The 27,295-nt window shown below is 56.6% G+C and overlaps 11 protein-coding genes across 11 annotated transcripts; 6 read left to right on the plus strand and 5 right to left on the minus strand.

Moving 5' to 3' along the window:
- Positions 1-117: 117 nt before the first annotated feature.
- Positions 118-2,458, minus strand: ACRALDRAFT_1077988 (glycoside hydrolase family 43 protein). Its single transcript, XM_071018716.1, has 2 exons — positions 1,818-2,458; positions 118-1,741 (listed from the first exon to the last, which is right to left on the minus strand). The coding sequence occupies exons 1-2, from the start codon at positions 1,981-1,983 to the stop codon at positions 267-269; spliced, it is 1,641 nt and encodes a 546-aa protein (XP_070871963.1). The 5' UTR covers positions 1,984-2,458; the 3' UTR covers positions 118-266.
- On the minus strand, positions 2,296-4,441 carry ACRALDRAFT_2030042 (uncharacterized protein; the record flags this gene model as incomplete). The annotated part of the gene is made up of 2 exons (XM_071020635.1): positions 2,296-2,460; positions 2,519-4,441. 2 exons carry the CDS (start codon positions 4,439-4,441, stop codon positions 2,296-2,298), a joined length of 2,088 nt encoding a protein of 695 aa, XP_070871964.1.
- Positions 4,442-5,228: 787 nt separating this feature from the next.
- ACRALDRAFT_2055338 (uncharacterized protein) lies at positions 5,229-9,142 on the minus strand. Its single transcript, XM_071021738.1, has 5 exons — positions 8,984-9,142; positions 6,519-8,783; positions 6,282-6,456; positions 5,820-6,216; positions 5,229-5,705 (listed from the first exon to the last, which is right to left on the minus strand). The coding sequence occupies exons 1-5, from the start codon at positions 9,036-9,038 to the stop codon at positions 5,454-5,456; spliced, it is 3,144 nt and encodes a 1,047-aa protein (XP_070871965.1). The 5' UTR covers positions 9,039-9,142; the 3' UTR covers positions 5,229-5,453.
- Positions 9,143-11,812: 2,670 nt separating this feature from the next.
- ACRALDRAFT_1065920 (uncharacterized protein) lies at positions 11,813-14,505 on the plus strand. Its single transcript, XM_071017248.1, has 5 exons — positions 11,813-12,243; positions 12,314-12,927; positions 13,008-13,260; positions 13,348-13,470; positions 13,531-14,505. The coding sequence occupies exons 1-5, from the start codon at positions 11,984-11,986 to the stop codon at positions 14,099-14,101; spliced, it is 1,821 nt and encodes a 606-aa protein (XP_070871966.1). The 5' UTR covers positions 11,813-11,983; the 3' UTR covers positions 14,102-14,505.
- Positions 14,506-15,928: 1,423 nt separating this feature from the next.
- On the plus strand, positions 15,929-16,755 carry ACRALDRAFT_1072726 (uncharacterized protein; the record flags this gene model as incomplete). The annotated part of the gene is made up of 3 exons (XM_071018015.1): positions 15,929-16,295; positions 16,403-16,585; positions 16,703-16,755. 3 exons carry the CDS (start codon positions 15,929-15,931, stop codon positions 16,753-16,755), a joined length of 603 nt encoding a protein of 200 aa, XP_070871967.1.
- A 733-nt stretch (positions 16,756-17,488) lies between these two features.
- ACRALDRAFT_1083471 (uncharacterized protein) lies at positions 17,489-18,914 on the minus strand. The gene is made up of 3 exons (XM_071019453.1): positions 18,764-18,914; positions 18,229-18,708; positions 17,489-18,136 (listed from the first exon to the last, which is right to left on the minus strand). The coding sequence occupies exons 1-3, from the start codon at positions 18,827-18,829 to the stop codon at positions 17,903-17,905; spliced, it is 780 nt and encodes a 259-aa protein (XP_070871968.1). The 5' UTR covers positions 18,830-18,914; the 3' UTR covers positions 17,489-17,902.
- Positions 18,915-19,492: 578 nt separating this feature from the next.
- On the plus strand, positions 19,493-19,907 carry ACRALDRAFT_213265 (uncharacterized protein; the record flags this gene model as incomplete). The annotated part of the gene is made up of 3 exons (XM_071024045.1): positions 19,493-19,497; positions 19,562-19,626; positions 19,660-19,907. 3 exons carry the CDS (start codon positions 19,493-19,495, stop codon positions 19,905-19,907), a joined length of 318 nt encoding a protein of 105 aa, XP_070871969.1.
- Positions 19,908-20,518: 611 nt separating this feature from the next.
- ACRALDRAFT_1083472 (uncharacterized protein) lies at positions 20,519-20,954 on the plus strand (the record flags this gene model as incomplete). The annotated part of the gene is made up of 1 exon (XM_071019454.1): positions 20,519-20,954. Exon 1 carries the CDS (start codon positions 20,577-20,579, stop codon positions 20,952-20,954), a length of 378 nt encoding a protein of 125 aa, XP_070871970.1. The 5' UTR covers positions 20,519-20,576.
- Positions 20,955-21,580: 626 nt separating this feature from the next.
- Positions 21,581-23,686, plus strand: ACRALDRAFT_2113105 (uncharacterized protein; the record flags this gene model as incomplete). Its single annotated transcript, XM_071023614.1, has 2 exons — positions 21,581-21,711; positions 21,787-23,686. Coding segments are annotated over 2 exons (2,031 nt in total), but the record flags the coding sequence as incomplete, so codon positions are not given.
- Positions 23,687-24,082: 396 nt separating this feature from the next.
- ACRALDRAFT_1052702 (uncharacterized protein) lies at positions 24,083-25,244 on the plus strand (the record flags this gene model as incomplete). Its single annotated transcript, XM_071015748.1, has 2 exons — positions 24,083-24,476; positions 24,556-25,244. The coding sequence occupies exons 1-2, from the start codon at positions 24,209-24,211 to the stop codon at positions 25,242-25,244; spliced, it is 957 nt and encodes a 318-aa protein (XP_070871972.1). The 5' UTR covers positions 24,083-24,208.
- Positions 25,245-25,838: 594 nt separating this feature from the next.
- On the minus strand, positions 25,839-26,927 carry ACRALDRAFT_1083474 (glycoside hydrolase family 61 protein; the record flags this gene model as incomplete). The annotated part of the gene is made up of 1 exon (XM_071019455.1): positions 25,839-26,927. The coding sequence occupies one exon, from the start codon at positions 26,925-26,927 to the stop codon at positions 25,839-25,841; it is 1,089 nt and encodes a 362-aa protein (XP_070871973.1).
- Between the last annotated feature and the right edge of the window lie 368 nt (positions 26,928-27,295).

Consider the following 27,295-nt stretch of genomic DNA (forward strand, 5'->3'; position numbering starts at 1 on the left):
AAAAACAGAGATGAAGAATACTTGGGCCCGTATAGCCTCATCGCCCAAGCCCCGCCAGGTGTCGCCAGAACAACCGGAGCAACCCAAAGCGTCCTCTTCGTCATATAGGAAAGAATGGTCGTCTCTTAAGTGGATGCCATCGTTGAGGAAGCTACATGAGGGCAGTTGAGACCGGGATAGTTAGGAAGAGAATCACCTTATATTCTCCCCAGGCTTTCCTCCACCGCCGCAACGAACTCAGATACAAAACATACGCTGCAAACTCGCTAATCGTGCACATGCTCTTTGGCTCGCAACTCGAAATCCCGAAACGTGACCTCAACGCCCTCACCCTCCTCATCCCCGGCATGCGCAAACACCCCCAATACCGGCCCAGTGAAATCCCGAGAATCCAACGCCTTGGCCTCCATGGATCCCATCTCTATCCAGCCCTTTTCGTTTCCCAGTTTTGGCTCTTCATACTCCAGCCTGGCTTCGAAGCCGTACCGCAGAGGGGTCGCCTTGATCCGTAGATCCAGCCCTTTCAGCTTCTGGGGGATCACGCGGGTGACGGTCCCCCGTAGCCCGATGGACGAATTCCGCACCTCGTAGACCAGCGCCTTGGAGGCGAAATCGAACGCCACAGAACCGAACCGGACGGGGTCCTTGTACAGCGCCAGGCCTGCTGTGACTTTCTTTTCAACTCCCGCCATGCCGGCGAGTTCGACGCGTACCGTCGCCTCGCCGTCGAGGAACCGTTGCCGTCGTCCGAGGAACGTGCTCGTCTCAGCAGGTGAAGAGAGGTCGGTCCGGCTCGGGAGGAGGGACAGCAGTGTCTTGCCCTCGTCGGCATAGCGGTACTTGCTTGCGTCGTGGTCACGAATGTACAGGTCCTCGACCAAGGGCGGCGGCGCCATCCCCGACCCATCGGCACCGGCGGTCAGCGACGGCGGCACGGTTTCCCTCGTAAATTTCATCCGCGGTTGCTGCACCGTCGGCCACCCCCCTTCGGGCCAGTCGACCGGCGCCAAGAAGGATTCGCGGCCAAGTCCGTGCGTGCCGTCGGCCTGCTTCCGCACGCCCAGAACCGCAGCCCACCACCGTCCTTCCGCGTCCTGGAACAGTTCGCCGTGTCCAATGTTTTGAATATATTCGTCCTTCCCGTCGGCCGTCATGATGGGATTGCCCTCCCACGTCTCGTAGGGGCCCCAGATATCTCGTGACCGGGCGATGCTGAGCATGTGGTGTTCGAAGGTGCCGCCCTCGGCCGCCAAGAGGTAATACCAACCGCCGACCTTGTAAATATGTGGACCCTCCGTATCGTACTTGGCATAGCCGGGCCAGATCTCCTTCGTTTCGGAGAGGGGTTTCCCCGTGTCCATGTCCATCTCAAACTGTTTGATCGTACACGTGGGCTGGCGGTCGCGGCGAATCATCCAGCAGCCTTGGATGTAGGCGCGGTCATCGTCATCGAAGAAGAGGCTCGTGTCGATGCCATGGAAGTCAAAGTAGACGGGGTCGCTCCATTCGTTGCTCCATATGTCGTTGGTGCGGATGAAGAAGTTCTCCGTCGCTATCTTGTCCGGATCCTCTTCGTCCACAACCGCGTTGGTGGTGACGATGTAGAAGGTGCCCTTGTGGTATCGCAAGGTCGGCGCGACGATTCCCATGGATGCGACCATGGAGAAGCCCGTGTCCAGCGGCATGTGGAGCGTCGCGGCGCCTCTGAGTTTGAGCTGCGAGTGCCGGTTGAGGGCGTTTCCTGTCGAGCATGTTAGTCAAAAGACGATTTTGCTGTAACAGGACAGTAGGACGGAGTACATGACGGCGCCACTTACCAATGTGAGTCCATTTCTTCAAGTCCTTGGATGCGTATATGGGCAAACCGGGAAAGACGTGGAAAGATGATGTTGCAAGGAAATAGGTCCCTTCGACGAAGACGACTGAAGGATCCGGGGCGAAGCCCGGGATGATGGGATTTTCATATTCAGTAACCGATCCCATCTTCAACCTCTGGTCGTGTGCATCCTCGTGCTGTCAACCGTCGAAGCCAACGTGAGACGGGACATGGGAGAGATAATAAGCCGGGCGGGAGGCCGTCCAGCATCTAAGCGCCCGGCGTTTTTCACCTGAAAATATGGCTCCATATATCTCCGGTGGCCACAGAGTTGTCGTGCGCCGTACATGGGTTGAGATTCGCCGTTGGAGGTCGGTGGCGGCCACGTGGTGAGTGGGTCTAAAAGTCCGCGGATTAATATTCCGAAGAGGAGCTAATAAAATAAAATAAAATAAAAAAGACGAGAACGAGCCGTCGGATCAACCCATGAGGTCACCGCCCAACTCATCCGAGACTCGCGAATTAAGTTTGGAGATGACGTCGAGTAAATCGGCCAAAATGGCCCTGGCCCGGGCCGCAATGGCTTCACTACTCTTGTGGGCGATCTCGAGCAGATCCATCCCGGCTTGGCGCAATTTCTCGACCTAGACGAGGCGATTAGCAACAATTAATCGAAAAAAACAAAAGGATTGAGACGCATACGCAAGGCTCGCTGTTGGTGTGCAGAGCTTCGAAAGGTACGCTCGTGGCGGCCGCCACCATGTCGCTTGCAATCTCGGTCCGGTGGAGCGACAGCATCGACTCGTCATTGGTGAAGCCCAGCAGATGGCACAGACCCAACTGCGCGGCCCGCCTCAGTATCACGAGGCGGAGGCAGTGGAAGGTGACGAGCAGGTTCGCCCTCTGCACCCAGAATCCGTGGCGCTGCCACCCGGTCGCAGCGGCCGAGACGGACCCGTCCATGTCGTCCGGGTCGGTGACGGTGTGCGAGTCGGGATCGCGCAGCCAGGGCGGCAGGGCGTCGAGCATGCCGCAGAAGGCCATGTACGACCGCATGACGGACGACGAGGGGGCGTCCAGGGGATGGTCCGGGTGCATGGGCGCGTCGGCGGCGCCGGGGAGGGCCTTGGTGTACATGCGGCCCAGGATGCGCATGTCGATCAGAATGTCCGAGCCGGCGGCCCACATCTGGTTGCACATGTAAAAGCCGGCGAGGAGCTGGCGCTCAAACGGCCGGACGGTGGGGTGGGACGACCCGTCCAGGAGGTTGGGCTCGTCCGGGCCCTCGAAGGCGAGGGTGATGGGGCGGTCGAGGCACAGCTCCTGGATGGCCGACGGCATGTTGTTGAGGATGGAGGCGGACTTGTCCGAGGCGAAGAGCGACCAGAAGCAGTTTCGGCGGATCTGGGCCTCGATGGGGTCGAGGCCCTGCAGGGAAGACTCGTTGTAGAGACGCATGGCCAGGGTCATGGAGTAGGCCGTGTTGAGGAGGTACATGGACATGCGGGTCTTCCCGATGCAGTGGAAGGTGATGGACTGCATGATGCGGATGATGAGGGAGCTCGAGTTGGGGTAGCTGATGTCGCGGTCCTCGAAATGGGCCAGCATGGCGCGGGAGGCGCTCAAGAAGCACCGGGAGATGGCCGCCTCGTCGCAGTCCTGGGGGGCGACGGACGACATGATGCACTGGAAGGCGCAGAGGGAGGTGAGGAGGGTGAAGGTGCGGAGTTCCTCCCAGGGGAAGGTTGACGCCGAGGGGGCGCCGTACTGGGAGGACGACGAGGTCGTGGTAGCCGCGGGGCTCTCGACCGCAGCGGAACTGAAAGGATGGGTGAGGAGCGAGACGGACGCTCGCAGGTTTCCCACGTGGAAGACTGGGACGATGCAAAAGTGCCGCTCGATATAGGCCTCGATGGAGCGTTGGGCAATGTGCTCGACGGAGGTGCCGAAGCGTTCGACGGCAGCGATCAAGGTCTCTTGGATTTCGAGGGGCGAGAGAGGCCGGCTATCGAAGGAGGGGACGTCCGAGTCCCCGCCCTGGACGCTGGGGGTGATCCACGAGCTATCGCCAAGGGTATGCTGGTGCGGTGGTGGGGGAACGGCAGGATGTTGCTGGAAGAGATGGTGATGGTGGTCGGCGGCAGGTAAGAGCGGGCCGGGATGAAAGACGGCGACGGTTGTGGTGGTGGTTGTGGTGGCAGCGGCGGTGTCCAAGGCTTGCGGTGCAGCGGCCGGGGCGTGAGTGGTACGACCATCGACAGGCGAAGGGGAATTGTTGATGGAATCACTCATCGCACTCATCGACCTGGCCGACGACGGGTATGGCGCGGCACCAGTGGGTGGAGTGAACTGGTCCAAGTCGGCCGAGTCATGGGCGGAGCCGGACCTGTTGGCGGAAGAGTCCCGGTCCCGGCCACGGGGCTTGGGCCCTCGTTTTCTCCGTGGCAGCTCATACTTGCAAGGGATCTTGGATGAGCGGCAGCTACCGCATTCGGGTGTCTGGGCGTCACACTTGACCTTGCGTCTTCGGCAACTGTCACAGGCCAGCGTCAACAGCCTGCCGTTGGCGCCACCCTCTCGTCCACCGCCGCTGCCCCCTCCTCCTCCACCACCGCCACCTGCCATCGATGGGACGAAGCGAGTGTGAGAGCGGTGTGGGCGGGGTTCGGCTTTGTGCGAGCCGTGTGGCGCGAGAAGAGGTGCGTGTCCCTTTGGTAGCACCGAGGACGATAACCGATAACCCAAGGAGGCCGGTCAAGGGGCCATGGAGCCGACGGTACCGAGCCGGAAGTGTCCCGTGTCTGCCCTGGCACACATCAGCTGGCCTTGGCTCGCTTGCTCATCCGCGGCCTCCCCTTCTTCGATGGACCGTCCTATCCCCGTCTGAGACGAGAAACAGTTGGGCCTAGTGGGCTGGCGGGAAGCGGGAAGCGGGAATCGGCAGGCGGAAAGCGGAAAGCGGGAAGCGGCAAGCGGCAAGTCCACATAACGATGCCAGGTGTGGTACGAGCGGAGTTTCTGTTTGCCATGGGCTCGTTGTTTGATTTGCATAGGTTCTTTGGTTGGGCGTCGTCTAGTGGATGGTTGGAAGTCTCAGATTGATTGCTGCGGGGACTGGGCGGACTAACATATTTCCGTTATTCCGAGCGTAGCCGAAATTCTCCGTGGGTTTCTCCTTTACTCCGTGGGATCCACAGTGTCCAAGTGCCTTTCCGCAACGTGTCACACTGTACGGGATACAGTACGAGAGTCACTATTGCCGAGTAATTAATCGGAATATTATAATCTTTATTCTTTTCTTCTACAACTACATTGGAATACTCAAACACTCTACGACCACCATCACTTGCAAGAAGATACAATCTGCAGACTGGAGAGACCGTGAAACTAATGCAATACTTTGCCCAGGTCACCGAGATTCACTGACATTTACTGACACCTTCACACCGATGGCTCATGGCAAGGGACAGCCAGTGATCCAGCTTCCTATCCCTGGAAGCCCTGCAGACGATCAATAGGCCGGAAAGAACTTGGTCTATCGATCTGCAAGTGAGCAAACATACCGTCTCGTCCGATCATAACTTTTCTTCACATTAGTCGGTGCTATGCATAAGGTCTATCATTCAGTCATTCCAACTCATGACCCATTGGATCCATATTCATCCAGCACGCTTTTCGGCTTTGAGTATTCGAGGCCACGGACATAGTCGTAAGGGAGTCCAAAGGCGCTCGGCCCTGCAATCTCGAGTCCGCGCTTTGATGTCCAGACAGGATGCGGGGCCATGATGAGGATGATGACCTTGACGCCATACCTATATTCCTGGACACCGATGGCCTCGCCTGACGAAGCGTCTAGGAGGATGATCAAGTCGGGAACGGTAGCCAGCACCTAGCCGTCGTCGCGTCGCCGTCGTCGCCGTCGTCAGCATGAGATGCGATGGAAGATCAGAGTGAAAAAAAAAAAAAAAAAAAAAAAAAAAAAAAAAAGGAAAAGGAAACTCACCTGTTCCTCTCCCTCTGCGCTCTTCCCAACAATGGCCAGATTCTCGTTCATAAACGGCACGCGCACTTCAGCCCAGTCGTCTTGACTCTTTCCTCCAACCCCCTCGTCTTCCACCTCGTCCTCGGCCAATCTCCGAACGACCACTTCACCAAGAGAGTGTCCCGTGTCGGTGATCCTGGTCTTCACCCCGCGAATCTTGCCCGTGAAAACAGTGCGTGCCGACTTGCCACCCCCAGCTGCCTCGATCAGGGCATCCGTGACCGTGCCGAGCGTGGAGTTGAGTTGGCATCTCCGGACGGCGCGGCCGAGGCGCCATGCGAGGGAGAAACTGTTGGGGATACCGGCTTCGCGCATCTTGCGGCCCGACAGCGGGGTGCCGACAGCCCCGGCGGCGAAACTAGAGAGTATCCAGGTTAGACTGAGAACATGAAGCATGCAGGAGATGATCCGACGCTGCCATACCCATACTCGGCGCAGATTTTCCGTATTTCCTTGCTTGCGGCAGCCTCATCCACTTGGCCTGCTGGAACGATGGCGTCCCTTCCGTCGCCGCTGCAGATGGCCACGGGGAGGAGTTCGTTTACCGATTCGGCCGAGACGTACTGTGATACCATTTCGAAGTTGGGGAATGCCCGACCTGTTCTCCGTTCCTCGTCAGAAACAGTGGCTCGCATAGGACTGAGAAAAAGCACGGCTCACCCATTAAATCTCCGTCAACAATAGACAACCCGCAGTACCGCTGAGCACCCCAGATCAAAGTCCCCAGCCCATTCATGCCGCCAATTTCCGTGGCCAGGATATGGGTGTATTCCACGCCTCCCACTTCTTCTCGTAACCTCTCCAAGGCATGAAAGACTGCGTTGGAAGCGATCCGTTCGAGTCCGACGGCCGGGGTGCCGATGGCCGCCACGGGCGGGAGGACGTCATCGTCGCGCAGGTCCTCAGGACGGGTTATTGTGATGCGCTCGCCCTGGCGGAGAAGTTCCAACAGGTGAAGATACGATGCGTACGGCGACCCGCCGCCGCCGCAGCCCAGGATGTAGCAGCCAATCTCGAGAAATTTGAGGTCCACCGCAGAGAGAACCCACTCTCCCGAGAGGACCTGGGGACGATACGTCGCCACGTCGACGCCGTCCACTTCACCCAAAGAACGAAGACCCGGTTCGTGCGCATCGTCGTCCTGGGTATCCGGCTCGAGGGGCGATTCTGCAGAACCTCCAAACTCAAAGGCGAGGCTGTCTACGTTACGGTCGGCCTCCAACATTCCTTCGTAGACGGCCGCGTGGTCGGCCGGGCAGGCGACTTCGACGCGGACGAGCTTCTTGCCGTCGATGTACGGGACCCATTCCACCGTCTCGCTCAGCACCGTCGCCTTCCCCTCCACGCCGCCCTTCGACACGGCGTCCCAGGTGGCCTGCTTGGTCACCTGGGCGATGCCGGCCTGTACGTCGTCGGCGTCGACCATGGCCTCGGCTGTGCCGTAGATCTTGGCGAGGGCGGCGCCGACGGCGTTGGCGACGCCGGCGTGCTGCGGGCGGATGATGCGGTCGACGCCGCCCAGAGGGGTGTCGGGGGAGAGGAGGATGGCGCCGCCGCCGACGAGGACGACCGTGCATGGGTCGGGCGAGAGCTTGATGCTGTCGATGAGGGACTCGATGGTGCGTTGGATCCTGGCCGTCGCGGAAGTGACCACCTCGGGCGGGAGGGAAACCAAGGCGGGATTCCCGACCGAGACGGGGTGCGCAGGGTTGTCGTCTTGCGCCCGGAGGGACGAGGATGCGACGGCGATATCGGTGGCGGTGGTGATGACGCCTCCGAAGCAGAGGGCCTTGGTCATGAGCGAATGTCCCACGCTGTTGGGACCGACGGTGACTCGGGGACCCTTTCCTCCCGTCGCATTTGTTGGTACCGCGTCGGGACCGTCTGCTTGGGTGTGAACGATGGAGCCGCCGCCGAGCGCGACGCTCTCTACAGACGGCATGTCCAAATTGACTTTGACGCCGCCCAGGTCGCTATACGTCCTGCTGAGGCGCGGATACCCGTTGGGAAGCAAGGCGCCCGCATCGGACGTCGTGCCGCCCACATCAACGACGATGACGCGGTTCCCTCCGCTTCCGGCTTGCCGGGCCTCGAGAGCGTCCCGAACGAGGAAAGCAGCGCCGCGCATCGAGTTGGTAGGGCCCGAGGAAAAGATGCGGACGGGGAAAGCGGCGGCCTCGGAAAACGGGAGGAGGTGGCCGGCATTGGAGGTAAAGTACAGCGGGCACCGGAAGCCGATTTCGCGGGTGGCGCGGGTCAGGTCGTGCAGGGTGCGACGGGCAAAGGGCAAGATGGAGGCGTTGAGGATGGCGGCGTTCTCGCGGGCCAGCAGGCCCGAGCCGGCGACGGTGTGGGACAGGACGACGTCGGTGGTGAGTGCGTAGCCCGGGCTGATGCGGCGCAGCTCGGCGAGGAAGATGTCGCGGGCGCGGGATTCCTGGTCGTGGGAGCGGTCGGCGGGGGAACCCATGCCGACGATGACGACGCAGCGGATGCGGCGGGCGTGGACGTCGCGGGCCTGGCGGCGGATGGCGGCGTCGTCGAGGTGGTCGACGAGGCGGCCGTCGATGTTGACGCCGCCGTTTAGCACGGCGGAGTGGCCCTCGATGATGCGGCGGAGCGGGGCGGGCCAGTCGGCGAAGGGGAGGGCGCCTTGGAGGAAGCCGTGGGAGCCGAGGCGGAGGACGGCGACGCGGGAGAGGCGGGAGGCGTCGCGTTGGAGGATGGCGTTGAGGAAGTGGGTGGTGCCGATGGCGAGGGCGCTGATGGCGGACGGGGCGGGGGCGAAGGGCCGGGAGAGGAGGGAGAGGAGGGAGGATTGCAGGCCGAGGGTGACGTCGGGCGTGGAGGGGGATTTCTGGGACGAGAGGACGGCGGAGGGTCCTGGGAGGGAGAGGTCGAGGAGGACGGCATCGGTGTTTGTGCCTGTGGAGGTTAACGATGACTGCACGTGTGCATGAGGATTGAGGGAGTTGGTGAGAAGACGATTGACGGTTGAAGAGATTGAAATGAGGGCGACAGGAGGACGTGCAGCCCAGGTGGCTCTGCAGGTTCCCGAAATCAAAAATAAAGGAAAGCAATATGTAGTATAAGAACTTGACAGGAGAGGAGGTCGTTTGCCTCACCTCCAACGTCGACCCCGATGATGAGGGGCCCTTCGCCCTGGGACTTGGCGACCATGATGGGCGGAATCCTTGAGCTAAAAAAGGCTGGGGGAACAAGAGATGAACCCCGTAAGGATAGAGGATACCCGACTTTGGTCCAAGCGCTCTTTGGTGGTCGTCAATTGAAATTTCACTGTTCGTTACTTTGATGTTGTTCGAGACTGAGCCGTGGACAAGGAACGGAACGAACGATGATGTTTTGGGAAATCGGGGACGATCGTGGGTCCAGGGCCTGGATTGTATTTCGTCCAGTCATATTCGGCCAAGAGGTCATTTGAGTCGACTCGATTCCTTGGTGGGCGTGCTGGAGACTCGCCTTGCCGTGTCCATTCGGTCATGATCTGGGAATAGCGGTAATAGGCCAGCAGTCCACTCGTATCAAGACCGGCACTTTTCACGGGTCTGGTCGCAAAGTGAGATGGTAATATTTATTTTATTTATTTTTATTCACGTCGAACAATTTAAATAGGCCGAATGGCCTTGTTATAATGACACCCGGACGAGCAGCATATAAAGAAATTCGCGGAAGATGTTGAAAATAAAATAAAATAAAAATCACTATTTACATGTAACGTCTGGCTTGGCTTTTTTTTTTTTTTTTTTTCCATTTTGTTTTCTTTTTTTTTTTTTTTTATTAAACCCACGCGACAGGGCATTCGAGCGTCAGTCTGCCTCCAACGTACTTCGTAGCAGAGTATGGACGTAGCAAGGCTCCTAGTAACGTATTTTCCGTGTCTCACGAGAACCAAGACACTTCACATTATGGCTTCGGGGGAAGTCCCGGAGTAGCGTACAAGAGATACGAAAGATGACGGACAGTCGAGGAAAAAGAGAGGCAGAGCTTAATTATAAATAGACATCTTCCGTCCGACAGCCTACAAAGGCATTAATTATACTACCTAGGATGTTTTTACAAAGTACTTTGTAAACACGTGAGATGACCTAACGAGTCAGGCCAGAGAAGCGCTTACGAAGTACGGTTCATTTTTTTTCTAACTAGTCAACTATAGTGGGTAAACATTAATGACGAGTAGTTTCTTAGCCACCTATACGCGTTACCTACTCTTCACTTATGTTTAGTCACTTAGTCAACTGGGCATTCGGTGAACAGGCTCACCGACCACGATAGCTTCACTTCTCACCGACCTTGACCGAGACCCGTTACTGTCTAACCTTGCCTACCCGAATGTTTGGTTTCCCCTTGTAATCCGCATGCATGGTGCGGACAAGAAAGTTCTGTTAAATCCAACCCAGGTATGCCCACATGGTCACAGCAGTAGCTTCAAGTTCCGGCATGCTTGGAGCAATAAAGCCGCCCCACGCGATAAAACTAGACACATCTCGGTGCACCCCGGCAAGTCCCATGCGACCTGCTAGTACGTGTGTTGCTGGCGCTATTGACAAGGCGGTGGGGGAAAAGGTCAGGGAGAGCAAAGGTCAGGGAGAGCACAATTTGCGTTTTATTAGGAAAAAAAAAAAAAAAAAAAAAAACCCGGATCAGAATCACAGCAAAGTCGGACCATATCGGAAGGGTAAAACTAGGTATCCCATACAAAATTCCGACCTGGGAGCCAGCGAGTAAACTCGGATCTCCAAGTTGGGTAAAATCGATCAACTGCAAAGCCTGGACTCGGCAAGGGCCGCATGGACTGCCAGGCCTCTCGACCGACGCACCACTCGTGCATGGTTGTGGTATCAGTATTCCCACCATTCATTCTAATCCTCCTAGCGCCGTGGAGACGTGGTAAATTGAATGACGAGCGGTCGATGCATGGGCAGAGCGCGTCGTGATCGAACGTCCCGAAGCTAGGATGGTACTGGGGAGTCGAGGACGAATGGATACGTAGGGATCGCTGCATACAACGTACTCGTGCATCTTCCTGGGTCCTTCTCTTGGACGTCGCAACAGCACATATACAACGTATGTACAGTCAAGCCACGCATTGGCCGGTATCGGCTCTCCGTCGACGAGCGAATAATGTGAGATGCACCTGTATGAAGACGAGAACTGCACCTTTGAATCATTCTTCCATCACCTCACTCTGTCGCCAGCATCGGCTACTGGTCAGCCACAACAATGACAGATAAAATGGACAACCGCGTGGGTATCTCGTCGGTAGACTTGCACAAAACAGTAGTGAACGCTATAGCCATGTGACGGCGACACGGGGCTGCAGAATTTATTAGCACCATGCATGTGCGTTCCACTCACCCTCAGCCGAGCCTCTAGGGCTGTGAAAGCACCAACAGTTACATTCAATACCGGCAACAGCCATACATAGAGCAGCATCAGTCCTTGGCCCGAGGGAACTTGCCGTCATGGCGGTGGAGGCTGCTGATTTTTCGCTCTTCTTTTTTCCACCCCTGTTCAGTCCAGACAACTACGGCAGGCCAAGGCGGGCTTGATCACACCATTCCAGACCAAGACGCAGGTTTAGCCGTGGGACGTTCCATCTACTCTCCTCGACCTCCCCTGTCCCTTGTCGGCGGCCCAAGAGCTTCTGCCCCAACCCAATCAACCCCCACCCGGTCCACCCACGGAACGCTATGATTGGACATTGGGTAGACGAATGGATCTTATCAGATCAAATCCGCAATCTGATCATCTGATAAGACCCAATGGTTGAGAAAGCTCTGCCCAAGCTGCCAGGGTAAGCTGGCTCGGCCAGGCGACATCGGCGGATTTTTCCCTCACCGTCGTCCTTGCGAGAAAACATTGGGCAGTGCCTCGGGAAAAGAAACATAAGGGAGCCATACCCTTGGAATATGCAGTGCGGTATATATTTGGCCCAGACGCTTCCCGAGGTCATCGGAGCGTCGATCTTCGCTTCTTCTTTCCCACCCTTTCCGCCCCCAATTTCTTAAACTCGTCCTCTTCCCCCCTTCCTTGACCTTCCCCTCTTTCATTCTCCCTCCCTGCGTCTGACACAAATTCCCTCGCTCGTGGTTTGCGCTTCAACCATGACGCTTCAACACCCCGCCCATTTGGTGCCGGAGGCCACAACCCAGGATAACATGCACTTTGCAGACGCGACACCCAACACAACCGTATTCGACCCGGAGAAGAACAACATCAGCGCGACAGATGCTATCCAGGTCGTCGACAAGGATGCGGGCCAAGATTCGGACGGCGGCAGCTCCTTCAAGCAGGATGGTGTGAAAAAGGTCGAAGCCGTCACCAAGACATGGAACAGGAAGACTCTCTTTCTCATGTTTGTCCTGTAAGTGCACATGGACACATAACAATCCAACCAATGCCTCGTTGCAACCACTAACCGACGTTCCTTCCAGCTTCTACATCGTCGCCGTCGTCGACATGCTCATCGTCGGCACCCAAGCCAACCTCGACGCCTACGTCACCTCGGAATTCTCCCGCCACGGCCTCCTCGGCACCGTCAGCATCGTCTCCTCCCTCCTCGGCGGCTGCTCCTCCCTGACCATCGCCAAAATCATCGACGTCTGGGGCCGCATCGAGGGCTTCCTGTGCATGATGGGCCTCGTCGCCATCGGCATGCTCATGAAGGCCCTCTGCCAAAACGTCGAGACCTACGCCGCCGCCCACACCTTCTACTGGGTCGGCCACCTCGGCCTGCTCTACGTCATCGACGTCATGCTCGCCGACATGACCAGCCTGCGCAACCGCATGCTCATCCTCACCCTCAACGGCACCCCGACCATCGCCTCCAGCTTTGCCGGCCCCGCCCTCGCCCAGCTGTTCTACGAGGAGTCGCACTTTCGCTGGGCGTTCGGCGCCTTTGGCATCATCCTCGTCGGCGTGTGCTTGCCCGCCGCCCTGGTCATGTTCCTGTACCAGCGCAAGGCCTACCAGGCCGGCGCTATTGAGAAGAAGCCCTCGGGCCGCACGTGGTGGCAGTCCATCTACTACTACGTCGTGCAGTTTGACCGTAAGCACCCCTTTCTTTTCAACATGGCAAAATTAGCCCTGCTTTGTGTCACCTTGCCACCTTGTGCTGACTGCCCCCAGTTCTCGGCATCATTCTCGTCTCCGGCGGTTTCGCCCTCATCCTCCTCCCCTTCAGTCTTGCCCCTCTCCAGGCAAAGGGCTGGGCCGACCCCGGCATGATCGTCATGATCATCATGGGAGTTTTGTCGCTCATCCTGTTCGTCGCCTGGGAGAGGTGGTGGGCTCCCGTCCAGTTCATGCCCTTCGAGTACCTCAAGGACCGGACCATCATTGGCGCCTGTCTCGTCTACGGCCTCATGTTCATTTCCATCTTGTGAGTACCCAAAGAAGAAAGGAAGAAGCACGCGCGAAAAAAGCAAACAAAAAAAAGAAATCCCAAACAATTGCTAACCCCTGACAGCATCTGGGATACCTACTACTTCTCCTATCTCCAAGTCGTCCACAGACAATCCATCACCCATGCCGGCTATATCCTCAACAGCTTCTCCCTCATGTCGTCCTTCATCAGCCCCTTCATCGGAATGTAAGTTCGAATCACCGCCCCAACATCGCATGCGCACCATGAGTCTAACACTGCCCCCAGTCTCATCAGCTTCACCGGAGACTACAAGTGGACCGGCCTGGCCGGCGTCCCCTTCATGGCCCTCGGAACCGGCCTCCTGATCCACTTCCGCCAGCCCCACCACCACGTCGGCCTCCTCGTCATGTGCCAGCTCCTAAACGGCATCGGCTCCGCCCTCTTCGCCACCTGCGCCCAGCTCGGCGTCATGGCCGCCGTACCTCACCAGCAGATCGCCACCGCCATCGCCCTCTGGGGCATGTTCGGCGGCATCGGCGCCTCCATCGGCGTCGCCGTCGCCGGTGCCCTCTGGAACAACATCATCCCGCAGAAGCTCCTCGAGCTGCTCCCCGAGACCGCCAAGGACCGCTTTGCCGAGATTTACGGCGACATGGTCCTGCAAATGTCGTTCCAAGACGGCGACCCCATTCGCGACGCCATCGTCGGCGCCTACGCCGATGTGCAGAGGAGGATGGCCATCGCTGGTGCCTGCTTCATGCCCGCCATCTTCCTCTGCGTCTTTATTTGGCGGAATGTGAACGTTGTCAAGTTGGAGAAGGAGAGGGGGACACAGACCAAGGGAACTGTCTTCTAAGTTGACGGAAGCTGACCAGTTGTCAGTCGTCGAGGTATGCGGCACGATATCTTAATAATGAAAATAAAAGGGGCACGGGCACGGGTTATATACGGTGGCTTGGGATATGTGCATCGGCATGGACTGCGCTTGGCCTAGGGTTGTTGGCCAAGCTGACCCTAGCCAGGTCTATGGTAGGCTATATAATTGATACCAATGAACTCTTATACTGAGGGTTATTCTCCATAATAGATGGTTAATGCGGACATGGTGGGTTGACTTGACTGCACGTCCAAAGGACTGGACATACGACAAATCAACACGCACATACCTAGCCGTTCATATGCAAACTGTTCTTTGCCATATACGAGAAAAAACACACGAGATGAGACGTTCAACTGTCAACACAGTCATCAAGACCTGGGCTCTGGCACCGTCGTATTTACGTCCACGGCCTACCCCCTATTCACCGGCTTACTTTGGTTAGTCCGCTCTATCGCTCGACTTCTTCAGGCCTCTACACAGTCTTCCTACTCGTCTCGTCCAGCCATCCAATATACAGCGGTATATAGGTATACGACTGACAATGTGGCCTGGTTCCTGTCGTCTTTGTAAGAAATTACGAACATCACACGACCGTTTCTACCCCTGGCCCGCCCATCTACCGCGACTTGGCGTAATATCTCGTCTTACATGCCGATAAAGCTCACCCAATCCGTAGTTGCCCAGAGCGAGTAGGCAAGCACTTTCTGGCCGACTTTGGTAAGGCCCTGGCATATGAATCGGGGTGGGTATACTACTCCTCACTGCAGAACCTGTCTCGGCAACGGTAGATTCTTCGTGTCAGCATGAATAAGCCATACCGGCGAGACTCTGGGCTGAAAGCCGTTGCCCGTTGGGGCAAAAATGACCCCTGTTTCCTGCAGGGTGGCGCTGCGCGCGCGGCTGCAGCCTGCGGCCCGGGGCGTAAGCGTCGTGCAGCTCAACTTCGAGTCCATTAAGGTCTAGGAGCATCGCTCCGGCCTCAAATTTGAAAGTCGAGACAAAATACACCTTTGACCTTCTCCGTGGGAGTGTGCTGACTGAGATCATGGTGGATGGGATCACGTGTCCCGGGCAATGTTCAAGTTTATTTTATCTGCCCGGCACGCATGCATGGTATGGTGCGGGAGATCCAAGATTCCAGGGGTCGTGGATAGGTATTGATCGCATCGACGCATACTGGTTATCATCGACTTAGTAAGTCCACCATACCGAAACGCAGCAGCCCAGCCTTCCTTGATGCATGTCAGATCACACGGTAATATGACGGGCCCTGGCCCCTTCAGGCCAACTACAACATATGATTTTGCTGAGGCATCGTGAATATCGGGCCCAGTCTCGGCTTCCAGGAGGCTGCAGTCGCTGGAGCCGGTCATCATCCCATCACCCCCGACTCTCTTGCATCGATACGGTAATATTGATGCGTTGTATAGGCCTCACCCAAGCACACTTCCTCTATGTCATCTGCCCTGTCGGTGAGAAAGCACCACTCAACTGGCAGTGCACATGATAGACACGTTGTCCGAGTCTCCGAGACACACTCCAGGCCTTCATTGGTTGTGGGTTCAAGTCGGAAGAACGGCGGTCTCATCTCTGTTTGCACATGCAATCCAGGACTTGTGTGCAAACTGTTCGTCAATAAGATCGAGGCATCAACTATAAAAGGAAGGGTCATCGCCCTCGCTTCCCCAAACCTGAATCATTCAGACCAGAACACAACAACCGTTCTTAACAGCCTTTCTCAGCGTGCTTCAGACACTTTCCATCCTTTCACTTTCCCGCTTCGAACTCTTAGTTCTTCCCACAATGCACCTCTCGCCCACTTCTTTGATCGCTGGCCTCGGCCTCCTGGCCATGGCCCAAGCCGGCCCTGTCGCGCCTGTCGCCGGACCCGAAGCGGGCATCACCTTCACGGTCGAGAGAACCGCCTTGGGCGAAATTGAGTCGTTCGTCAACGCCACCGCCCTCGGCGTCGACATCTTTGGCGAGATCCCCGACGACGGCGTCAGAGAGGGCGACAAGGTCCTCGCCGAGCCTGGATCCAAGGCCTGGGCTTGGATCCGTGCTCAGATCGACATTGACTGGAACAACGTCCCCGAGGAGCAGAAGGCCCGTGCTGAGAAGCGCCAGTTTTGGGCAAACATTGGCGTTGGCATGTGGACCATGGATCATTGTAAGTGAATTTACTTTCTCTGGACGATGCTCTCTCGTGAAGGACTTTGCGACGCAGGGCTGGTATTCGCCGCGGCTAGCAGAGCAGATGTTCTAACCGGTACATAGGCCAGGGCGTCGCAGCCTACTGGGACAACGCCCAGTATGGTTTACACCACTGGGACGACATGAACTTCTACTCTATCGGTATTTATCACCGAGATCTTCGCAACTCGGAGCAGCTCGACGTCAGCCGCTGGGCCAATGGTGACTGGTGCGGTCGGTATATGGGTACCATCGGTGGTGAGGGGAGTAAGTTTTCCCCCTTATGCTCTGCCGTCTTTTGTCACATCACCCCGTGCCACGACAAATACCCTGCACGGGCGATGTCGCCTGAGAGAATCCCATCACTGATTATATCGCTCGCAGTCGGATGTGCCCATGTAGGCCCCATCAACTGCTTCCACCTGTTCCTCAAGTGAGCCGTCGCCTTGCGGATAAAGCTGGGGGCTGTTGCCCAGGACAGCTTTCGAGCCCCGTGGCTCGTGGGGGAGGTGGGGGCTTCGAGACTCACCCAAGACGGCCACGGCTGGGGCCTCCGCTATAAGGCATAGTTCTCTACATGTGGTGTCTCAGCTTCTGGCACCTGACTTGCCTTGCGCAATATTTGTTTGAGCTTGCATGTACATGTAGTACTCATATAGTATAGGCCAACTGTCGCAATGCCAATCAGCTTATACGAGACTAAACGACTGCATCCAAATACAGCGTGATATAGAATGTGGTTGTTTTCATAAAAGGCATTTAATCATTGATTTGGTCAGTTGTGTTGCTCTGTAATAGTTTTAATGTTGTGATCGACGAACCCGGGACCAGCGGGCCCGCCTTGTGTGGTTGTCCCGGGCCCTCCGAGAGGGGGAAGATGGAACTCGGACCGGGTCCCACATGCTCGGGCCGGTCCTCTACTCGTTCCGACACGTGACTTCCGGAAGACCACCCCACGTCCGAATTAGCGTGTGTTGACAAATGACATGGAGTTACAGTGACGAGACAAAACTGTCGAGCCGATGTACTTACAAGATCACGTTATAAGTGTGCGTGGATAAGTACATCGGCTCAACGTTTGTGTCAAGTTACTGTAGTTCAACTTGTCAAAATTGCATTATGGGCCGGAGTGCATGCGTCTTTGCTGCCGCCGAGTTGTTGTCGTATAGTATGCTGTGCTATAATGTACCTGTCGATCGAGGATCCTCGAGCAGACTGACAGGGGAATGGATACCTAGGCCTACGGCTTCGGGGAACACAACACGTACGGAACACGGGCTCGCTATGGCCACATACCTACAGACGAGAACTGCCCAGCCTTAAATCAGTCGCCACACGAGGTGCACGAAGTAATAAACTCTTTGGCGAGTTTGGGAAGATGTTACTGTAGGAGGTACGGGGCATCGAGATGGAATGACCCGTCTTTTGGGTCATTAGTTTGGAAACAGTGTCTTCAATGGGTATAGTAGAGGCCGAGACCCAGAGACTTAGACCTGGCGGGCCTGGCCTAGACGTTCCAACATATGGCGTGCGGTATAACGGCCACGACAGGAACGAACATTGAACAAACAAGAGGTTTACACGTTACCAACATTGAAGGTCCTTGCTCTCGGTGTACCAGCCATCCGCCTCGGCGCCACCGTTGCGGAAGTAACCAGCCGCGTCCTCCTCGCCGCGAAGAACCCAGCGGAAGAAGTGCTGGGCAGCCCTGCCGAAGATTCCGCCGCGGTGGTCGTGGTAGGTACCTCCGTGTCCGACATTGACGTTGCCCACCCAGGTCGGCACGCCGGGGTTGACAGCATGGTAGTCGCGCATGCCCTGGGTTCTTCGTTAGCCCATGCCCTTTTCTGTGCTCTCTACATCCCCACAGGTTTGGAAAATCAAGATCCAAAAGACCGCGAAAGACTTACGTTCTGGTAGGCGATATCGCTAGGTCCGCCGAGGAAGAAGAAGATGGGGACGTTGATAGGATCCAGCGTAGCGTCAGTTTGACCCGGGTCCAGGGTGCCCGAGTTGAAGATGCCGAATGCGGTAACGCGGGGGTCGCGGTTCTGGACATAGGCCTCGGTTCCACCGCAGCTCATGCCGGCCGCAGCGATCTGGGAGCTGTCAATGTTGGCCCATTGGCCGTGGCCGGCGTTCTGGACGGCCCAGTCAATGGCCGCGGTCATCATCTGGGGAGAGGTGCTGCCGTGGCCGCCGGGGGTGCCGGAGGCGAGGACGAGGATGCCCCAGGCCGCGAGCTCCTGGAGGAAGGGGCCGTGGCCGCCCACGGGGTCGGCACTGCAGGCGCCATTACCCCAAACGACAACAGGGATGCGGTCAAAGTCGCCCATGTTCTGAGGGCGGAAGATGGTGTGACCCGGAAGGGACTGGTCCACGTAGTAGGTCTGTTTTGCTTCCCCGGTCAGCTGGAGAAGAAGGCACGAGAGATTTAGGACGCACCGTGGGGACCTGGGCCATCACGGCCCCGATCAGGGCCAGTGGGGCAAGGGCAAAGGTAGTCCACATCTTGGATGATTTCGCTTTGACGCTGATATTCCCAGGCTAAGCTTGAGGCGCAGGGTTACTATAGCTGACTTGAAAGATCGCGCTTGCTATATACAACGAGTTTCTGGGACCCAGGCACCAAGCTCAGTCTATTTATACACAGAGCCCTTGTCTACCCCAGGATCCTGACCAGGTATTCCCGTTGCAAGTCTGATTTACCGGAGCTTAAGCTTTTTTGCTGTGCCTATCGGGACACAGGTCCGCGTTTCCCGAGGCTGTTGGGCGCGGTACGGGTAAATTCGTCGACAGCCAATGTCCGGGCCCTGTGACGTCAATGGCCAACCATGTGCTGGGAACCCCACCGCGGGGTACGGGGTACGCTAGTGCCCCGCGTGTGGGGGTCTTGATGAAGATGGGGAAGATTACCGCGCCCGTATATTTTGATGGAGCATGTTCTCTTACTTACAAACGGCCCATTTTTCTACGACAAACAAGGTCTTAACGGGACTAGGTACATATAGTTACTTTGTATCAATTCCACTATCAGCGCGCCTCCTTAAGTATTTCTAGTTGAAGAGTTCTATGAACTTATAATCGAGTAGCAGCTTTAGGAGGAGGCTTTAAAGGCTTTTTCTAAACTAGGAGCATAGAATGGATATAACGGAACGATGAAATGATATTGATATGATGTAGCTGTATGTACCCTGGCCCGCCGAGACCTCGTTTAACCGTAGAAAAATGGACTGCTTGCAGGTATGAGAACTTATGTCATGACTCCACTTTTACGGGCTCGATATCAAAATGTACGGGGAAGATCAGTGCCTTATCGATACGGCACTACTCCGTACAAGCCGGCTCCGAGACGAACAAGGCTAGAGGCAAATGCATCGCTGCCTATCTTGGACCTCTTTGGCCACCACAGCATTTCTACCTACAGGCTACGCATGAGCTGCAGATGTCGGCTCCAGGATTTAGCCACGCGGGGTCTGGGATAATTGCCGGCAAAAATGCCCGACCCACGGCAGCTGACATTGACTTGCTTCCCACGGATCACTTCCCAGACAAGTATCCCTTGCGAATAAAGGCTCCATTCCCATGAATTATGGATTTGATGCGACGACTGCCGGATTACTAATTACGTTTTGCATGTGTCGTGTATCGTGCGTCTTCTCGCAGTCGGGATAAGTAGGCCAGTGCTGTTCTAACTTCTGGCTCCCGTCGTTGAAGCTGATGTTGTCGTACTTAATTATATAAGCACTACAGTAGCTGAATTAGTGTGCCTAAGAATTCCCGTTTACTTCGTATTCGTGAATGCTGTACGACTATTTGCTTACTGATGTGCTTACAGTGTACAGGCGGCGGCTTACGGTCTGAGTGGAAGGAAGCTCACGTAGAAAGGTCATGAAGGTTCGGGAAGCTGTGAGAAGCCTCCTGAGTTACCGGCTGCATGGATTGAACGCGACGACGGTGTTGAGGTGTATAAAGCCGCCACCCAATCCATAGAATTGGGATCTGGGGATTCTGAGCAGTGGATGTCTGTCAAGTCACCACCGCAGCTAAATCTCAACTGTCTCCATATAATCATACTTGATCCAGAATTCAACGACAGCGACAACAAATAACAATAACAACACTGACCTAGCGTCAACGTATCGCAAAGTACTTATTGCCCATCTGATCACCTGGCAAGTAGTGCGCTTTGCAATTCCTCATTCTTGGCCCATTCACCTCGCCAACGGACCTCGATACTTGCGATCACATAGCCAAAATGACCTACAATGTGATGGTTTTCGCGGCGCGCAAACTCGGCATCACGCACGAACAATTCAAGACGCGCTACGAACAGCACATGCGCATGGTGGAGGAGATTTGCGGCGACGCAATGCCCCTCTCGCACACAAGGTGGTACACGCGACACGAAGGAGTGGACGATAAGCCGGTCTTGCTGGCGGGCAACGTCGATGAGAGGCATTATGATGTCGTTGTGTTGATGGTCTTCGAGGATGAAGCTGCATTCGCCAAGTTTTACGGCGCCTTGCTGACCGAAGAAGCCAATGCCCGGATCGAAGCGGACGAGGCTGGGTTCTGGGATCGGGACCGAATGCAGGTGGTCGTCATCGGGGATGTTAAGGAAACGAGGAAATAAAAGATGGATTGGGACATTGCTGCGTGTTTGTCCTTTTTCTTTTTTTTTTTTTTTTTTTTTTTTTAACAAGAAACGGAATGAAAAAAAAAAGGAAAAAAAGGGGGGGAAAAAAGGAAAAAAAAAAAAAAGGAAAGTTCGAACTGTCCCTCTGCCATCTGCTATCATCTGCATCAGCCCGTTAGATGGCACGTGAGATACCCCGCACTGACCCCACGTCGACGTTACATTCGATCCCGCCATTCGACCGTTGACCCCCACGTTTACCCATTTCTCCGCACGCCAGTTCAAGTGGTGGGCGAGCACGTCAAAGTCTTCCCCTCCCCCTTTCAAATTCCGACTCGCCCTTCTCTCTGGCAAACCCGCCGAGATTTTCTGGTATCCATTCTCGCATCTTTCCCCGATACTTCCCACAACTTTCAACCCCTATGGATTCTCGGTGAACCGACATGGCTCAAACTGGGTCATCCACTGCCGATGCCCTCGAACCCGCGTCTCGCCCCCACAGTTTGAGATCTCGAGCCAGTCGCGCACCCCGTGTACGCGCTTGTATGCTCCTCCTAGTACTTTGCCGAAGACTCCGGGCTAAAATCTTCCACGCATCTCACTGACGCGGCTGTCATCTAGGTGCAGAATGCAGGAGACACAAGATCAGGTGCGAGGCGAGACGAGGAGAGCTGGCATGCGCCCGGTGTCTCCGTACCGGCATCGAATGTGTGCCCCATGACCCCTCCCTAAAATTGCAAGAGGAGGATGCGGCGTATGTGCCAATCTCGTTCGATTCAAGTTTGTGCTGTACAATGACTCCATGCTAACCTTGCCTTGTCTATACCAGATGGAAAGCTCAAGCGACAGCCCAGATCCATCAGCTGCAGGCCGCTGTTAAAGCGCTGCTTCAGCGGGATCATCTCCCAGATCTGCACAACTTCCCCGAGAATGCCTCCGCCTCCGCCTCTGTGAGCCCCACGGACTCTGTTCTGAAGAACATGTCGACCACGGAATCCGTCATAGCCCCCATCGATGCCAGAGACGACGACTCGTCCGACCGCCAGAATGACGACGACCCCGGTCTCGTCCAGGCACCTATGAACAACCTCTACGAACTCACCAAAGCATCCAACGCCACTCACCACGCCACCGTCCTGGCGCGGCAGCAGACGAACCCTATCGCGGAAGACTTGATAGCCAAGGGCACAGTATCCCTTTCCAACGCCGAGACGCTGTTCGCAAGGTTCATGAGGAACCACAACCCTCTCCTCTGGGACGGCATCATCCTCCCCTACCGGACCCTCCACGAAGTTCGCCGAGCCTCCATGTTGCTCTCGACAGCCGTCCTGACCATAGCCGCCCTCCACTCCGCCGGCTGCCCCGACACGCTACAAGCATGCTACGATGCCTTCGTATCCCTCGTCAGCAGCTCATGCCTTTCGAGGAACCACAACCTCGATGACGTCCGCGCCCTGTGCCTCGGAGCCTTTTACCTCCCCAACCTCAGCTGGCGGATATCCGGCCAAGCCGTCCGCATGGCCGCCGAGATGAACGTCCACCAGTCGTTCCAGAAGCTCCTCGGCGGCGACGTCCGGCACGCCGAGCGCGTGAGGCTATGGTACGCCCTCTACGTGTGCGACCGGCACTTTAGCATCGCCTACGGCCGCCCTTCGTCCATGTGCGACGACGCCGCCGTCCGCGGCGTCGAGCGCTTCATCGAGCAGAACCCGGCCCTCGTCCCCGGCGACATCCGCATCTCGGCCCAGGTCGCCCTCTTCAAGATTCTCACCGACGCCCACCAGGAATTCGGGAGCGACCAGACCCAGCCCTTGACCGAGCGGGATCTCGACAAGCTGCGGGGCTTCAACATTGCCATCGAGCAGTGGCGGCTCTTCTGGCAGCCCCGCTCCGCCGATGTGCCTGGCATCGGGTCGTACCCTTCCAAGGGCGTGGTGCTCTACTACCACTTCGCCCGTTTCCAGCTCAACTCCCTGGCCTTGCGCGGCCTCCGGTGGCCCAATAGCAGCCGCGGCAGTATGGGAGGCGATGAGGGGGGGAAGCAACAGCAGGACAACCACAATCTGGAGCCGCTGCCGGCTGTGTGGCTGAACCGGCGCGAGGCCGCCATGGCCGCCATATCCGCCGCGACGAGCACGCTTGTCACCATTGTTGCCGAGGAGGACATTCGCCGCGCCCTGACCGGTGTGCCGCTCTTCACGCATGCCCAGGTGGCATTCTGCGCCACCTTTTTGCTCAAGATCGCCGCCATATGGGCACGCGGCAGCGAGGATAATAACCTGTCGCAGGTGTTGGGTCTGGGCTTTAACCTCGCTGAAGTGCTTTCCCTCACGCGCCGGTCCGCTGAGGTCCTCTCCGAGGTGTCGGAGCAGGTTAGTGAGAAGCACCTGACCAGGATTGTGGTCGCGGGGATTCGGGAGATGTTGCACCGCGTCAAGTTGCCTGAAGCCGAAGGACACCATGTTGTTCCTGGCGCTGGTTCCGGCGCTGGCTCTGGTGCTGATGCGGCAGAGTCAAACGGAGAGCACGCCTCGGTCGCGCGTCCGCCGGCTGGTACGGATATCAGAAACACGGGCGCTGCGGCGGATTTTGCCATGGAGCAAATGGGCGATGGTGCTCAGGACATGATGTACAGTATGGATTTGGATAGTCTGGTGGGATTACTGGAGTATGGGTCGGATCAGTTCTTGGATACCAATGGTTTTGGGTACTGGGGGCCGTCGGTTTGAAAGAATCAATAGCAAGCGCTGGTAATGGACTATAATTTGCCTGCAAGCTTGAAGACTGAAGAACCTGGATGTCAAGGGCATTGAATGGAACCCCCCACGTAAGTGGAGACATACTCTTATCTGATAAGACACGGATACCAAGTCCGGCAATTGGCTGATGACAGCTAAATCCAGAATCGGCCGATTCACCGACCCCACCCTCGGCGAAGGCTCCGACTTTTCTCCGCACGAGGGCCCGTTTATGCGGGGTAAGTGCGGAGAGAATCCGTGTCCGCCACGCCGAAATGATGTCGGACCTGTTCCTCTCTTCCTATTCATATCGCATTGTTAAGGAACTATTATTCTACTAGCTTGACTGAAGATCGTGCATCTTTACCAATCTCATTGCCATACCATACCTCGTTATTCTCACTTCTCTCCCTTAATCGTCTCAGTAATCATAGTCATTAATCATACCCTTCTCACCTCCTACACTCGACTGACCCAGTTCCAATCGCTGCGCGCGCCAGACAACAGCCCACCATGAAGATCCTCATCACCGGCGCTGCTGGCTTCGTTGGCCAGCTCCTGGCCAGGACACTCCTTAACGATGACCAGGGCAAGTACCACCTCATTCTAACCGACATCGTCGAGCCGCCCGTTCCCTCAGACACCAAGTTCGCCAACCAGGCCAAAGCCATCAAGGCCGACCTCCTCACCGACTCGGCCAAGGTCGTCGAGAAGGATCTCGATGCCGTCTTCATCTTCCACGGGATCATGTCGTCGGGCTCTGAGGCCGACTTTGAGCTGGGTAAGCACGTTTACTTCCAGTCAATGCCACTCAATGGATGAGTTCAGAAATCACTCACATTTCATTTTCTGTACGGCAGGCATGAAAGTCAACTTTGACTCCTCCCGCGTCCTCCTCGACAACCTCCGCACCACCTGCCCGGGCATCCGGGTCATCTACACCTCCAGCCAAGCCGTCTACGGCGGCGACGTGCCCAAGCCCGTTGTCGAAACCACGCGACCGACCCCGCAGAGCTCATACGGCTGCGAGAAGGTCATGATCGAATACCTCCTCAACGACTTCCACCGCCGCGGCTTCCTCGACGCCGTCATCTGCCGCCTGCCCACCATCTCCGTGCGGCCGGGGAAGCCCACCGCCGCCGCCTCGTCGTTCCTGTCCGGCATGATCCGCGAGCCCATGCAGGGTCTTCCCTGTGTCATTCCCATCCGGAACCGCTCCTGGGCCCATACCCTATCCTCTCCGCGTGTCCTGATCGGGAATCTCATGCACGCCCTCGAGTTGCGGAAGGATGCCCTTCCCGATTACGACCGTGTGCTCAACCTGCCTGGTATCCGCGTCACCGTGCAGGATATGATGGACTCGCTTGCTCGGGTTGGTGGCCAGGATAAGCTCCAGTATCTTTCGGAGGAGGAGGATGAGCAGACGAAGACTATCCTGTACTCGTGGCCTGATACTTTCGACAACACCAGGACGTTAAACTTGGGTTTCAAAAGGGATAACTCGTTTGATGATATTGTCAAGGACTTTAAGGATAGTCTGAAGGCGTAGATTGTGGTTTATGATATCCGGGTTTGGGGATTAGGAATAGCACTGTATAATGGATCTGATTACCAGGCGTGTTCGGCCACGGATGCCGGTGGGGTATACCCATAGGTTAAGACATGAATCTCGAAATGAAGATTCGGAACAACCAAGTCAACGTGAGTGGGCGATGAGTATTCGTGAGAATGAGTGCAGCCAGTGGAGCTAGCGGCTTGGATCGATTCAAGTTCGAAGCGAAGTGTAGATCTGAGTCCTTCTGTTGAGACTGAAGTAGTCTCTTTCCCCCGGAGCCCAGACAAGATTGATGGTTGAGCTCAACTAGCTGACTAGCAACACGGATACAAACGCTCGAACACCTGAATAATAAATGGAGGCCTTTGCCTGCGGCGTTAAAAAGAGAATTATATACATTGAATGGTATAAATAAAGTCGAATCTACGACTCCAACTCGGCACTCGAGCCTCGTAGACGGCACGAGAGTTGGATGGATATAGTGGTACAGAGACCACATTCATCGCCACGTAGTCAAGGTCAGTTAGGCGTCGCAAGTTTACTAGGATGATGTTAGTCAGATTTGGCGCACGTTGGATGAATCTATTATCACGCAGAACGAACCTTGCGGCTGGATCGCTTGGTAGACTTGCGACCAGAGCGGCGGCGGCGGCGGCGGCGCGAAGAGCATTTTGTCGGGGTAGGCTGGCTCGGAGCTTCCGAGGTCGCGTCCGGGGACGGGACGGGGATATCAGAAGGCTCGGCCGAGGGTGTGGGGGTAGGAGGAAGAGCAGGCTCGGTCGGCTGGGGCTCGGGTTCAGGTTCGGGTTCGGGTTCGGGCTCAGGTGCCGGCTCGGGTTCAGGCTCAGGTTCGGGCTCGGGCTCAGGCTCGGGCTCAGGCTCAGGTTCAGGGGCGCGGGCACCTTTAACAACGACAATGGCATCCGAAGAACCATCGGCGTTGCCACGAATCTGTCCGCCGGTAATCACATCCGGACCGGGAATCAAGGGGTAGCTAGTAAGCCGACCGTCCCAGATGTTAAAGTTGTGAGGTGCGTCGCCGACGCTGTAGACACCGGGAATCTTGACGGTAGGGCCGTCGACCGAGGTAGCGGTGCTGCCCTCCACCTTGACCTGGGCGCAGGCGTAATAAAACTCGGCATTATGATCGTGAGCGCCGTGGAGAGCGATATGTTCGGCGCGGATGAGGTACTCGCCCTCGGGGACGTCGGGGATCTCGAAGCTGATGGTGTTCTCGGACCACATGCACCAGTTATCGGTGAGGAAGCCCTCGGCGCCTCGGTTCCGGCACACGAGGCCCTGGAAGATCTTGAACCAGTCGCCCGAGCCGTCGTACGACTTTACCGAACCGGGGGCCTGGGACATGTAGACCTGCACGGGGCCGGGGTGCTCCATGCCGTCATCTCCAAACGCCTTCTTGAGGCCGAGCTTATCGCCGACCTGGACGGTAAAGACTTGGGTGTTCTCGCCGCTCAGGGCGTTCAGGTTGCAGCGAAAGTCGTTGCTCGTGGCGGCTTCGGCCTGGAAGGTGGGCATGTAGCCGCGGTCATGCTGGCGGATGTACTCCCAGGGCCGGCCGACGATGACATCGTTGTGGACCAGCTGGTCGTAGGTGTAGTGGGCCGAAGCCAGGGGGACGCTCAGTAGCGCGAGGGCGGAAGCGAAGTTGCGTCTCATTTTGTTGGACGGGACTTGATGGAGAACGGTAAAAGACTGTAATGTCGGCCAGGTAAAACACTGGAGGGACGAAGAAGCGCGTGCTAGACGCGAGTGGAATGAACGAAAATGCACTTGTAGTGAACGAATGAAGGCACAGCCTGTGTCGAAGAGAAATCTCCTATGGCGATGATGCCTTGGGAGGTGCAGATGCTAGAACGAATGGAAATGAAGAAGCAAAGAGAACGAAGAGAGCGAAAGCAACGTATGGTGCTGAACGAACGAACCGATGTTGAGAAGCCGGCGACCATGTGGGCGCTTGTCGAGTCTTATACCGGCCAAGGTCTTGCAGCCGCCATTCTTGATAGCTTCTTCCACGCCACATCCAT

This window comes from Sodiomyces alcalophilus, assembly GCF_042370955.1.
Source record: "Sodiomyces alcalophilus JCM 7366 unplaced genomic scaffold ACRALscaffold_8, whole genome shotgun sequence".
NCBI lineage: Eukaryota > Fungi > Ascomycota > Sordariomycetes > Glomerellales > Plectosphaerellaceae > Sodiomyces > Sodiomyces alcalophilus.